The sequence below is a fragment of the Ursus americanus genome, chromosome 22, assembly GCF_024610735.1.
Source record: "Ursus americanus isolate L20-20 chromosome 22, mUrsAme1.1.p, whole genome shotgun sequence".
NCBI lineage: Eukaryota > Metazoa > Chordata > Mammalia > Carnivora > Ursidae > Ursus > Ursus americanus.
In genome coordinates, this window is record NC_142148.1 from 24,456,055 (window position 1) to 24,470,166 (window position 14,112).

The 14,112-nt window shown below is 37.7% G+C and overlaps 1 protein-coding gene across 5 annotated transcripts in view; it reads right to left on the reverse strand.

Moving 5' to 3' along the window:
* CBFA2T2 (CBFA2/RUNX1 partner transcriptional co-repressor 2) overlaps positions 1–14,112 on the reverse strand; it is a 150,232-nt gene that overhangs the window by 73,442 nt on the left and 62,678 nt on the right. The window contains exons 1-2 of one of the 5 annotated variants that reach the window (XM_087853654.1): positions 13,135–13,541; positions 11,338–11,414 (exon numbers count right to left, since the gene is read on the reverse strand). The exons of 2 other annotated variants lie outside the window; for them this stretch is intronic. In XM_087853654.1, the coding sequence (XP_087709780.1) occupies positions 11,338–11,380 (43 nt within the window). In that variant the 5' untranslated portion in view covers positions 11,381–11,414; positions 13,135–13,541. 2 more of the 5 variants (XM_045806751.2, XM_045806735.2) reach the window with 2 other exon arrangements.

Genomic DNA, 14,112 nt, shown 5'->3' on the forward strand with positions numbered 1-14,112 from the left:
GTCACCATACAGTATATCCCCGGTTTCTGATGTAAGGCTCGATGATTCATTAGTTGTGTATAACACCCTGTGCACCATGCAATACGTGCCCTCCTTACTACCCATCACCGGCCTATCCCATTCCCCCACCCCCCTCCCCTCTGAGGCCCTCAGTTTGTTTCTCATAGTTCATAGTCTCTCATGTTTCATTCCCCCTTCTGATTACCCCCCCTTTCTTTATCCCTTTCTTCCCCTACCGATCATCCTAGTTCTTATGTTCCATAGATGAGAGAAATCATATGATAGTTGAGACTTGTCCACCTTCTTAACATACATCTTAGTTCACTTGCTTACAGATTTTAAGGCTAACTTTTCATTCTGTTTCATCAGAGGGAACAGATGGCCTACACAGCATAAACTCTCCCAAGAACTAATTTTTACCAATCACATCTGGTTAAAAATACAGATTTATACCTACAGATTAGTGAGCAACGGAAACCCTCATAATGACTTGACAATTATTCAGTGTGACAGCTGTTTGTACCACTATCAAATGTGAGTTTTAAAACATAGGCTAACACCTCTGGGTTCCTCTGGATTCAAACAAAACATCCCACCCTTATTAAAAAAAAAAAAAAAAAAAAGAACCTGAGTTACGATACTGAGCACAGGTACAAAACAAATCTTTGCAAAAAAAATTTTAGAAGGTGATACTCAGAAAACTACATAACCAACAAAACCAAACCATACTCACTCATCCCAATGTTCATGCTGTATACTAAGGCTTCAGGACATATTTTCATTAAAAAACAAAACCAAAAATCTGTACGCTGCAGATGAGTCCTACCGAAATGGTAAGATATATCACTTTCTTCGGTGATTTTATTTTTATTTCTATTTATTTATTTATTTGGAGACAGAGAGAGAGAGAGAGAGAGCAGGGGGAGGGACAGAGGGAGAGAGAGAATCTCAAGCAGACTCCACGCTCAGCAAAGAGCCAGAGGCGGGGCTGGATCTCATGACCCTGAGCCGAAATTAAGAGATGCACAACTGACTGAGTTACCCAGGCGCCCCCGCTGGGTGATTGTTTTTGACATGTCTATCAGCTGCTGCATAGGAAGATCAAAAAAATTTCATTTACATCACAAGACCACAAACGCATAATCTGTTCATTTCTGTTTCAGAAGAGGCCAGCCTCTGCCTCTCATGTCAAAAGCCCCTTGAGATTTGGAGCCATGTCTGTCTCAACCACTGCTGTATTCCACTGCCAACTCTGCTGGCCAGAACACAGTACACACTTGATTTTATTTAATTTTTTAAAATTTAAGTCAATTCTTAGGTATTTCTTAGTGGGCTATACATATTTTCTTAATAATAAGACTATCAGGTTAAAAATCAATCAGGATAAAACAAACAATCTGGATGGGAAATTAGGACCAAAACTTCAACCTTGATTTAAATCCAAATAAAAACAAGGTAAATGCTGGCTTTGCTTCTGATAACCCAAAGCACTCCTATTTTAATACTTTCTTCCTTGCTTTTACATATATATACTTTATTTTAAATATAACAGAGAAATTACACTGTGCAGTAATATTACTCTACAACTTTTCATTGAAATTACATAAAATGTATATTTTCAATTTTGTAAAAGTTTTAGAAATTCAAGACTACCTCTGCATTAAAAAGCAAAAAAGACAAGAGGGATAAACACACCAAGAAGTTATTTATGTGATACCATTAAGGATACAGAAGAGTCAAAACGACCTCAAAAAGGAACAAAGTCAAAGGCAAGTAATTTTTAGTAAAGGTGCCAAATCAATTCAATGAGGAAAGAAAATTAACAAATATTGCTGAAGCTGGATAGCCAAATAGAAAATAAAATTAATCTCAATCCTGTCATTCCATCTATAAAAACTATTTCAACATGGATTATAGACTAACACCCAGAAAACTTCTAGAAAAAGAACAGAAGAGTATCTTCATGGCCTTATGGTAAGCAAAGAATTCCTAGCCAGGTCACAAAAGCAGCACAAATCATAAATTTTTCTTAAATTTATCAATGAGACCTTATGAATATTAAGGCTTTCTGCTTATCAACAGATACCATTAAGAACATGAACAGATAGACCAAAGATTAAAAAAAAAAAAATTACTCACAGCTCATATATCTAACAAAGGACTGTTATCTAGAATGTATATAGAATTCTGACAAACAACAATATAAACAAAAATAACCTAATTTCTGACAGTGAGATTTGAACAATGTTTAGATGTAACAGATTAACAGATCTTCAGAAAGGAAGATATAGCAATGTCCAATACATACAGGTAGTCAACATCATAAATCATCAAGGAAATGCACAATAAAATCATAATGAGCTATGATCACATGCTCACTGAAACACTAAAATAAAAAATGTTAATGGACGCCTGGATGGTTCAGTTGGTTAAGTGTCTGCCTTCAGCTCAGGTCTGATCCTGGGGTCCTGGGATTGAATACCACATCAGGCTCCTTGCTCAGTGGGGAGCCTGCTTCTCCCTCTACTTACCACTCCTCCTGCTTATACTCTCTGACAAATAAATAAAAATCTTAAAAAAAAAAAATGTTAAGTAGGATAGGGACCATAAGGAATTCTCATACATTTACTGATGGGAGTATAAAAGGTACAACTATTTTGGACTCTTGGAGAACTGCTTAGCCGTTTTCTATAAAGTTAAACATACGTCTACCCAATGACTGAGTAATTTTACCCCAAGAGAAATTAAAATTATGCTCACAAAAATGTTTACAGCAGTCTTATTCATAACAGTAAAAAACTGGAAACAACACAAATGTCTACCAACAGGTGAATGGATGAACTGATGTACTTCCATACAACAGAAAAAAGCCACTAATTCACATAATTACGTGAAATAAAACTCAGAAACACAAAAGCCAGACACAAGAGAATACATACTATATGATTCCATTTACATGAAATGGAAATGCAGGGGGAGAAATGAGATACTGGTTGCAGGAGGTAAGTAGGATTTTACTGGTAAAGTGTTCTAAATTTTATTTAAGATTATGGTTATACAAGAGTAGACAACTATAAACAACTTACTAAAGACTGAACACAGTGTCTGTGCATTTTATCTGAATTCTATATATTTTTAAAAATCAGCTTGAAAGGATTCCACCCCCTATTCTGCTACCCTCCTCTCGGTAAGTTTCTCATGGTATAAGTTGGCATGTAGAAATCACTCAGGCTATCTGTACATCAGATCTCTGTACGATAGCTATGAAACGGTCTTCAGCTCTTCTGTACTGCCAGCTTATGCCATCCTTCAAATTTCCTGCTGTTTTTCATCCTTGAAGGGTAAGCTTGATAATCAGACCCATGCTCTTGCATCCTGACTGACCAGCATTCACTTCTAATCAATAACAGATGTGGGAATGGTGCCAGCGTGAGCCTTATGCCAAAGTAACAATTTTTCTCCTATTCTAAAGCAAACACCCTTCTTAAGCTCTAAGTCATCCAAACAGAGAAGACATCTGGAAATACACAACAATGCCATGTGTTTGGTCCCTCTGGATGATAGCTGTAGGCACTGCAAGCAGAGGGATGCTGTGCCAGCCTCATGGGACACTGCAGAGTACAGTAACTCCACAACCTGGTAAGAGACACAAAGTGCGAAAGACCTTTCTGAAGGGGAAGTAGTAGCAAATGGGTGCAAGCACACATTCATTTAATAAAATTCCCTTGGTTAGGATTCTTTTCCCATTTCAATATGCAACTTAGGCACCAATTATCTATTTATTCATAACCCTGACTTTTCAACTCTACCATTTTCCAAGGATTTATTAAAAAACAACAACAGGGGCGACTGGGTGGCTTAGTCGTGAAGCGGTCTGCCTTCAGCTCAGGGCGTGATCCCAGCGTTCCGGGATCGAGACCCACATCAGGCTTCTCCGCTGGGAGCCTGCTTCTTCCTCTCCCACTCCCCCTGCTTGTGTTACCTCTCTCGCTGGCTGTCTTTCTCTCTGTCAAATAAATAAATTAATTAATTCAAAACAAAACAAAACAAAAACAACACCTAATACTCCCAAAGAAACTAACACTCAATGTAATTCAATCTAAACTGCCTTAGAAAGCAGTACAAAATTTTAAAGATGTGGAAAATTTTGAATTTATAAAATCTGAATTGGTGTACAAACACCAATTTAGTAAGTTGTAAAGGAAAAAAGTGTGTGTGTGTGTGTGTGTGTGTGTGTGTGTGTGTGCGCGCGCGCGCGCTGGCAGGAGGCCATTAACCTTTGGTCTTACCGTGTTTCTGCAACTGTTTATATTATGCTTATGTAAGTTGTGACATTTTAATGTTACTTGTATTATGCAGCCATTTATTCTAGAGCATTAAAAAGTGACCAAGTGATAACAAAGGAAAACTGATTTTAAAAAGCCTTTCTTCAGGGGCGCCTGGGTGGCACAGCGGTTAAGCGTCTGCCTTCGGCTCAGGGCATGATCCCGGCGTCATGGGATCGAGCCCCACGTCAGGCTCCTCCGCTATGAGCCTGCTTCTTCCTCTCCCACTCCCCCTGCTTGTGTTCCCTCTCTCGCTGGCTGTCTCTATCTCTGTCGAATGAATAAATAAAATCTTTAAAAAAAAAAAAGCCTTTCTTCAGATATTCATGAACACAGTACACCTTTTCTTAATCCATACTGATAATAAAGCAGGTTTCCATTTTACTTAAGATTTAAGTAGAGCAACTTTTTTGCACAGAAGGATAACAGAAGTCAGGAAGCAACTACAATAATAATAATAATAATAATAGCTAATATTACTCCTGCTTCCGTTCATTCATTTGCAAATAACATAACATTTATTATGTGCAAAGAATGGTGCTAATAAGCACTCTATTAATATTTTATTTACACACACTGGAACAGTGGAAGGTACCATCATGATTAACATTTTACTCAGCCAGAAAATAAGGCTCAGGGAAGTTAAATTATGTTCAAGATCACATAGTTAAGAAGATGGGAGAGCTCTGTTTGGACTTCAGAGCCTATACTAAAGCAAAAGAAATCAACACTGAATGATGCTGAAAGGGTAAATTATTGTAAGACGAGGACTCAGTCAGGTTTGTACATTGTGACCAAGGATTTAATAAGAGAAAAGAAATGAACACTTATCTTAGCACAAAGAGACTTCCTATTTCTCTACAGTTTCTATCCTTCTTCCCAAATATGTGAAGGTAAATGTAGAGCCTACAGCTGAAGTGGGCCCAGGGGAAGTTAGAACACTGAAAAGTAGAAGGTATTATGTAAGAACCCATTTATGTCCTCAACTGACAATCAGAGAGGCTTCTGACAAAGCAGGCCCACTCTGTCAAATGAAATGGGCTTGAGGAGTAAGATAAATTAAACCAGGGGCGCCTGGGTGGCTCAGTTGTTGGGCGTCTGCCTTCGGCTCGGGGCGTGGTCCTGGCGTTCTGGGATCGAGCCCCGCATCGGGCTCCTCGCTGGGGGCCTGCTTCTCCCTCTCCCACTCCCCCTGCTTGTGCTCCCTCTCTCGCTGGCTGTCTCTCTGTCTGTCGGGTAAATAAATAAAATCTTTAAAAAAAAAAAAAAAGAAAGAAAGAAAAATGAAACCAAAATTTTGAAAATGTTGGCTCCACACCAAGATCATCCTTTTCTTCCCAGTACAGTTCCTCAAAATTAAAGTTCTCTCCTTCAGTATTTCCAAAAATCCCTATTTCCAAAAGAAAAGGGGATAAATATGACATATAGGCACAAACGTAAAGGGTCAATAGCCATCACTGCTCACTAAACTACTATTTTAACAATGACACCCTAAAACATAACCAGATATTTCTATTGTGTTTTCCAAGAGCGGCTGAAGGATAGAAACAGGTCAAAACCAGCTAGAAAATAAGATCCCTTTGGCAAACATTTTAGTGACGCAATTAGCACCTACTCAATTCATCTGTTAAGATAGCTCAATCTTATTTTGGCATTAAACTAAAATTGGTATAGGGGAAGATGGAATAAACATGGCAATAAATGAACTGGGAAAAGAACCAACTCTGGGATCTTATGGACAACTCCATCCAATACAGAATATAAGTCCTAGAGATGGAGCACACTCTATGTTTGGAAAGGTTTATCTTGCATTCTTCTTCCAAACACTGTGCTTCTTCAGCAAGCAGGAGCAGAAATACAAATATGCTGCAGCAAAAGGCTACAGCTGCACCTTGCAGATGTCAGGCTGTTAGCTCTGTGATCAGCAACCATGCTGTCTGCATTGCTGGCTCCCTCCTGGTCACTGCCCCATCAGTTAGCACTATGGCTGCGCCCAGAGAACTGTGAGAGGTTCTTCCTGTTAGACAACACCCTTTGGAATGAAGCAAAGGAAAAATAAATTATCTGGGAACTGACAGTCATCATAGAAATTTCTCTTCAAGATTTTATATTCTTATCTCTTAAAGACCAAGCCTGGGGAAAAAAATGCTGATATGATGACAATCTCTCACTTTTCTCCTCTGTAGAAATAAAAATACTACCACCTGGTTTTTATTTCCCCATCCCTGGGGGGCTATTATGAAGATAAAAAGCTTTGAAAATTAAAAGCGCAATGCAAATGTAAGGCTATTAATACAGTGTGGACTGAATCCAAACAACATAAATGGAAGGTAGATGGGTGCTTTGGCAGGGCAAATACCATGTCTGCCATCAAGCAAACTTCTAAGTTCCAATATCTACTTATATATTAAGAGAAGCTCTCCAACAGAAATCAAACAGAGAGCCTATAGAACAGACTGTTCCCTCTCCACAAACTGCCTGACTTCCCTGACTCAGTCACTTTGGAAACTTCTATATTAAGACCCAACTCAAAACTCACCCCATTAGCCCACCCAGAGACTCCTCAACTGCGCTCTGAGAAAATTAACTTTCCCACATCTGCACTCTCACAGCTCCTTATAGACACCTGCACGATGTCATCTGTCATATTGTACCACCATTTGTTTGTGCCTGTCTCTTTCTGCTAGCCCATGGAGCTCCTAGAGCTTTTCACTTTTATAACCATAGCAACTACCCAGCGTATCTGATACACAGTATAGCCTAGAACTCTTCTTCTAATTCCAGTTAAATGCAATACAGAAAGGTTTCTATACCTTTTCTATTAAAGCAGAATTTCCCAAGCTGTATGCCCAGAGACAATGAAGAGGTGTGAAAGACTGGGTGTACTGAGATACTGATTTCCTCGGCCTGGGGTGGCCAATCAGAATTTCTCTCTGTGCTATGATGTGAAAAGGTTGGAAAGCACTATATAAACGTGTAGTGAAGATTTAGGTTTTTTTAAATATTAAACTAACAGAAAAGTAGGGTTAAACACTACACAAATGGTGACATCAATTGAGGCATTCAGAAAGAACGTGACTAGAGACTCTTCAACAAATGGTGCTGGGAAAACTGAATAGCAGAATGCAAAAGAATGAAATTGGACCGCTTTTTTCACCATACACAAAAGTAAACTCAAAATGGATTAAGGACCTAAATGTGAGACCCGAAACCATAAAAATCACAGAAGAGAGCCCAGGCACTAACTTCCCTGACACTGGCCATAACAACATCTTTCTAGGTATGTCTTCTGAGGCAAGGGAACAACAACAAAAATAAAATATTGGGACTACATCAAAAACAAAAGCTAACAACCAACAAAACTAAAATACAACCTAAGGAGATGTTCATAAATGGCACTTACGATAAAAGGTTAGTATCCAAAACATGTAAGAACAGGGCACCTGGCTGGTTCAGTTGGTAGAACATGCGACTCTTGATCTTGGGGTAGTGAGTTCAAGCCTCATGTTGGGTATAGAGGTTACTTAAAAACAAAACAAAACAAAAATGGGAGCCTGGGTAGCTCAGTTGGTTAAAGCAGCTCAGGTCATGATCCCGGAGCTCTGGGATCAAGTCCCACATCGGGCTTCTCCTTCACCCTCTCCCTCTGTGTATGCTCTCTCTCTCAAATAAATAAATAAAAATTAAAAAAAAATTTATAAAGAACTTACATAACTCAACATAAAAACCCCTAAATAATCCAATTAAAAATGGGCAGAAGACATGAACAGACATTTCTCCAAAGATGACATACAAATGGCCAACAGATACACGAAAAGATGCTCAACATCATTCATCATCCGGGAAATGCAAATCAAAACCACAAGGAGATACCACCTCCCACAACTCAGAATGGCTAAAATAAAAAACACAGGAAGCAACAAATGTCAGTGAGGATGTGGAGAAACAAGAATCCTCATGCACTGCTGGTAGGAATGCAAACTGGTGCAGCCACTGTGGAAGACAATATAGAAGTTCTTCAAAAAAATTAAAAATAGAACTACCCTATAATCCAGTAACCACATTACTGGGTATTTACCCAGAGAATATGAAAGCACTAAGGAGATGTTGGGATGAAAGGGATACATGCACCCCTACGTTTACTGCAGCTTTATTTACAATAGCAGGCTAAGTGTCCATCAACAGATGAACAGATAAAGAAGATGTGGGATGTGTGTGTGTATGTATGTGTGTGATGGATTATTATTCGGCCATAAAAAAAGAAGGAGACCTTGCCATTTGCAACAACATGGACGGATCTACAGAGTGTAATGCTGAGTGAAATAAGCCAGTCAGTGAAAGACAAATGCCATATGATTTCACTCATATGTGGAATTTAAGAAACAAAACAAACGAACAAAGGGGAAAAAAAAGAGAGAGGTAAACCAAAAGCACAGACTCTAACTATAGAGAAAAAACAGATGGTTAACAGAGAGGAGGTGGGAGGGTGGTGAAATAGGTAAAGGGTATTAAGAGTACACTTATCTTGAGGAACACCGAGTAATATATGGAATTGTTGAATCACTATACTGTACACCTGAAACAAACATAACACTATACCTTAACTACGCTGGAATTAAAATTTTAAAAATACATGAAATAAAGTGAAATAAAATAAAGAAAGAATATGACCAGAATGATTGTTTCACATACTGTTCACAAGAAAATAAATGCTTCAGAACACTGGCATCAGGTAAAGCATATCCTGAAAGAGAAAAATAACACAGCCACCTCGCATAGCAGTCAGTCTGTGTAAACACCATATGGTTTGCTAATTTAATCAAAAAGAACCCCAGAATTTACTTTTTCATCCTGCAGATAAAAAAAATGAAAATAAAGTTGCTAGAAATATTTCAGAAATTATTTTGCCACCCCCAAATGTCTAATAAAATACATACAGCACCCAAGCTTATTCATCCTTTTTAAACTGCCCCTTGAAAAGCAGAAAAACCCTTCACAGGCCACATTAAAACAAACAACTGGTCAGCTCAGTCTTTTCATTTTCATTTGTATTTTAAAACCAATCATTACTTTGTATCACACCCTTCTCCCAATCCAGTTCAAACCCTCCAGCCCTCTCTATTCAACCTACAAGAGACAAAATACCGACTGTCACTATCTCTTGCCTAGATTATTCATCTCAAAATGGTCTCCCTGACTCTAAAACTGCCCCTATGAAATTCTCCTTTTGCCCAGAAGCCTCCATCATCCAAAATGCCAATCAAGTCACAACTCTCTGACTAAAAACAAAAACAAAGATAATAACAAACTCTGAGTTGTCAATGCTCCTGAACACAGCACAGACTATGCTGTATAACCAAGACACTGACTACCTTTAGAAAGGCTTATTATCCTCTACTTTGACCTCGTATTTTACAGGGCACTCTTCTCTTCATCTTCGCCAGGGTAACTTTTATTCATACAGGAACAGCTGACCTGGGTAGCACCTCGTCACTGCATACCCTTTCCTGGTTCACTAGGCTGAGCTAAGACTCTTCTACGTAGGTGTTGTCTAACCAGATGATGAGAACAAGGTAAAAACACAAGGTTTTTACTCTTTGTTTGAGCTAAAGGTTAGCGTAAGGGCTGAGTGGCAATAGCTTCATTTCATTTAGGACCCGTCTTCAAATTCCTTGGCTCTTGGTTCTCCGCTGGTTTTAAGGGCTTTTAAATCTTTTATCACTTGCTACTTCAAAATCTATCTAGGTACAGTAGAAAAGACCTTGCAAATTACCTGTAGAGAAGAGATTTTCAATATTAACTTAGTCCTCTACTATATATGAATGTTTCACATTTACCTTTCCATGCCTCACTGAGAGCTATACTTCTTTAAACCTTATTCCAAATTCTTTAGCCTTTCATTTGTTATTGCCTGCCTATGATCAAGAAGATCTATGCACCATTACAGGGAGAGTCAAGACTGTACCCCACAAGGAACTATCATCCCCAACCTTCATCATAATATGTACTCAATCATAATATGTAAGAGGCACAGGGTGTCACATGAAGTGCTGAACCTTTTCTATCCATCATCTGTTTACATGCTCAAAATCACCACTTTTTAGGTGGGACCATCCTCACCCTTTCTATACTTACCTCAACTTAACCTGGATTTCTTAAGCCCTTTCCTCTCTCCTTAGCATTTCTCAGTTTTTAAGAAGATTTTATTTATTTATTTGAGAGTTAAAGAGAACACACAAGCAGGGGGAGGGGCAGAGAGGGAGAAGCAGACTCCCCGCTGAGCAGGGCACCTGATGTGGGGCTCAAAACCAAGACCCCTGGATCATGACCTGAGCAGAAGGCAGATGCCCAACCAACTGAGCCACCCAGGTGCCCCAGCATTTCTCATATGATTGATATATATATATATATATATATATATATATATATATATATATATATATATATATATATATATATATATATAAAGCATTTATAAAACATATGTATTGTAGATTATATATATCACTTATTAATCATCCACTATCTGTCTCTCCCAGACTGAGCACTTAATAAGTATTTAAATAAATGGATGAATAACAATGACGGCAGATGTGCTAATTATTTGAAAGTACTCTTCTCCTTCACTCAATATTCAATTCAGAAGTTCAGAAAACTCAACCTCCCGGGGGGCGCCTGGGTGGCTCAGTCGTTAAGCGGTTAAGCGTCTGTCTTCGGCTCAGGGCGTGATCCTGGCGTTCTGGGATTGAGCCCCACATCAGGGCTGATCCAGGCTCCGCTGGAAGCCTGCTTCTTCCTCTCCTACCCGCCCCCCCCCCCCCGCTTGTGTTCCCTCTCTCGCTGGCTGTCTCTATCTCTGACAAATAAAATAAAATAAAATAAAATAAAATAAAATAAAATAAAATAAAATAAAATAAAATAAAGAAGAAAAAGAAAAAAGAAAACTCAACCTCCCACCAAAACATACCAAAATCATCTATCTTCTACTACCATGAGTCTAATTCAAACTTACCATTTTTTACTTCTGGTTTTGTTGCTTTCAGCCATGCCCCCATACAATTCTTTCTCTATACCACAGGAAGAGTGATCCTTATAAAATATAAATGAGGTCATGTTACTTCCCCTTCAATCGGCACCCATCACTCTCATATAATAAAATCCAAATTCTTCACCCTGCTTTAGAAAAGTCTGCAGGAGCTGTCTCCTATCTAACTTCCTCTCTGTCCTCTTCCCTTCGTGTACTACACTGTAGCTAAACTGGCCATTACTCTACACATGGAACACGTCAAGCTCATTCCCACCACAAGATCTTCCCGCGGCTTTTCTCCGTCTGGAATATCCTTGCATCTGCTAACCCCTAGGCTAACATGTTTATTATCATTCAGACAACAGCTAAGTTTACTTCTTCAGGCAGCCCTAAATTGACCATTCACTATCAATACTCTCTTTTGTTAACGGTATCTATTGCTCAATACTCATTTCCTTTATCTCAACTTACAAATATTCCTTTAAAAAAAACCAAACAAAAAAACCTCAAACATTCACTAACAGTACCAAGAACTCCCTTGATACCATTCAACTAAATTCACTAATCATCTGACCTATTTGTTTTTCATTATCTATCTACCTACTATCTACCCTTCCACTCATTCTACCAACCTACCTACCTACTTTGTGTAAACTGCTTGAGAATAAGCAGTTAACATCATACCCCCATCCTTAAATATTTCAGGGTGTAATTGCTAAGAGCTAGAATATTCACTTGTATAACCACAGTCCATTACCAAAATAATTGACATTAACAACAGCACTATCTAATCTACAGACCTTACTCTAAAATCCAAATGGAAAGCAAAACTAAGGGGTGTCTGAGGATCAGGACAAGCTGGAACGGTTGGTCACTTTATTATATAATGAAATACTATTCAGCCATAAAAAACTATTGATACATGCAGTAACAGGAACGAATCTTAAATGCATTACTCTAAGTGAAAGAAGCCAGATACAAAAGCCCACATACCATACAATTCCATTTATATAACATTCTGGAAAAGGCAAAACTTTTAAGGACAGAGAACAGATAAGTGTTTGCCAGAGGCTAAAGAGAAGTTACTGGAAGGGACTGACTACAAAGGGGCAGAAGGGAATTTTTTGAGGGTGATGGAAATATTCTTTACCTTGACTTTGGTAGTGGCTATGTGATTATCCATGTTTGTCAGAATTCATAAAACTATACACTTAAAAGAATGAATTTTACTGCATATAAATAACACCTCAATTGATCTAATTTTTAAAAAGTCACTAAGGATATAAAGAATATAATGAGAGAACGGGACATGGGTTTCTTTAAAGCACATTTGTAAAAGAATTAAATAAAATTTCTAGAAAGGAAATGCCCAATGAACATTTTTAAGCGCATATCAGGCAGAGTTTAAAAGTGGAGCACTAGAAGATAGAGCAGAAGAAATCACCTAGAACACAGTACACAGAGACATAAGGTAAAAAATACAAAAGACAGGAAACAATAGCATAAGAGGATCCGACATGCATCTAGAAGAATTCTAGAAGGCGATAAAAGAATAAATGAGAGTACAGAAAGAAGACACTACTCAAAGAGATCACAGATAAGAATTTTCCAGAACTGAAGACCTGAATCCTCAGATTAAAGGAGTACACTAAGTCCTGAGTACCACGAATAAATCCACAATTTACCACACCATAGTACAAGAGCAGAACACCAAAGCCAAAGCAGAAATCTTAGAAATAACCACAGAGGAAAATATAACCCAACAAAGGAACAAAAACCAACCTGACTGGAAGGAGACTTCGCATCTGCAGAACACCACAAATCTCCACTCAAGTGCTGATGGAAAATAACTGCCAGCCTTTACCCTTTAACCTCCATTAACCATCATTCAAGTGAATGTTCAGACCAACAAAAAGAACTTACCATCCATAAACTGCTTCTCTAAGAACTATTAACAGAGTTAGTTTGGCAGGAAGGAAAATTAACCTAGAAGGAAAAATTATAATAAACACGAAATAATATGAGCAGATAATTTGATAATAAGCCTAAATTAATGTTAGCTGTAAAAATAATAACAGTAATTATTCTCTTAACTAGGGGTGAGTATAAAACAAAGTGAAAATCAAATCCTAGACAGCATAATATATTGAGAAGTTGCTAAATCACAAAGTGTTCTAAGATCGCTGTTAAAAAAAAAAAAAAAGATGAGTATGTTAATTAACAATTTTAGACTTTAAGTACTGTATACATGATAAAATTTTAGAATAACCATCAAAATAATGGAAATGTTAACAGTCAAACAAAAAGAAATACAGAAAACATTTTTTCAGTCTCCAAGGAAAAGAGAAAAGAAAGGAATTAAAAGGAAAATAAAAAACCTAAAATGATACCAGTGAGTCTAAATATAGAAGTAATCCACTGAACATAAACAGGCCAGTTATCAAGTAAAAGATTATTTCTAGACTGAATTCAAACAAACAAAATCCAAGTATTTCATATTCATACGACTCGTGTCTAAACCCTAGCAATGCTGAAAGGTTAAAAAAAAATGATGAAAAAAAGCAAATGGATTAGCAAATGTTAATATTAGTGAAAATAGGCTTTTAATCAAAAAAGCACGATTCAGGACCAAAAAAAGGTCATTATCCAAATGATAAAGGAATGATTCATTAGGAAAATATAAGAATCCTGAACAAAGTATGTATACAACACAGGTTCAAAAACAAAATTTTGACAGAATTTCAAAGAGAAATGGACCAC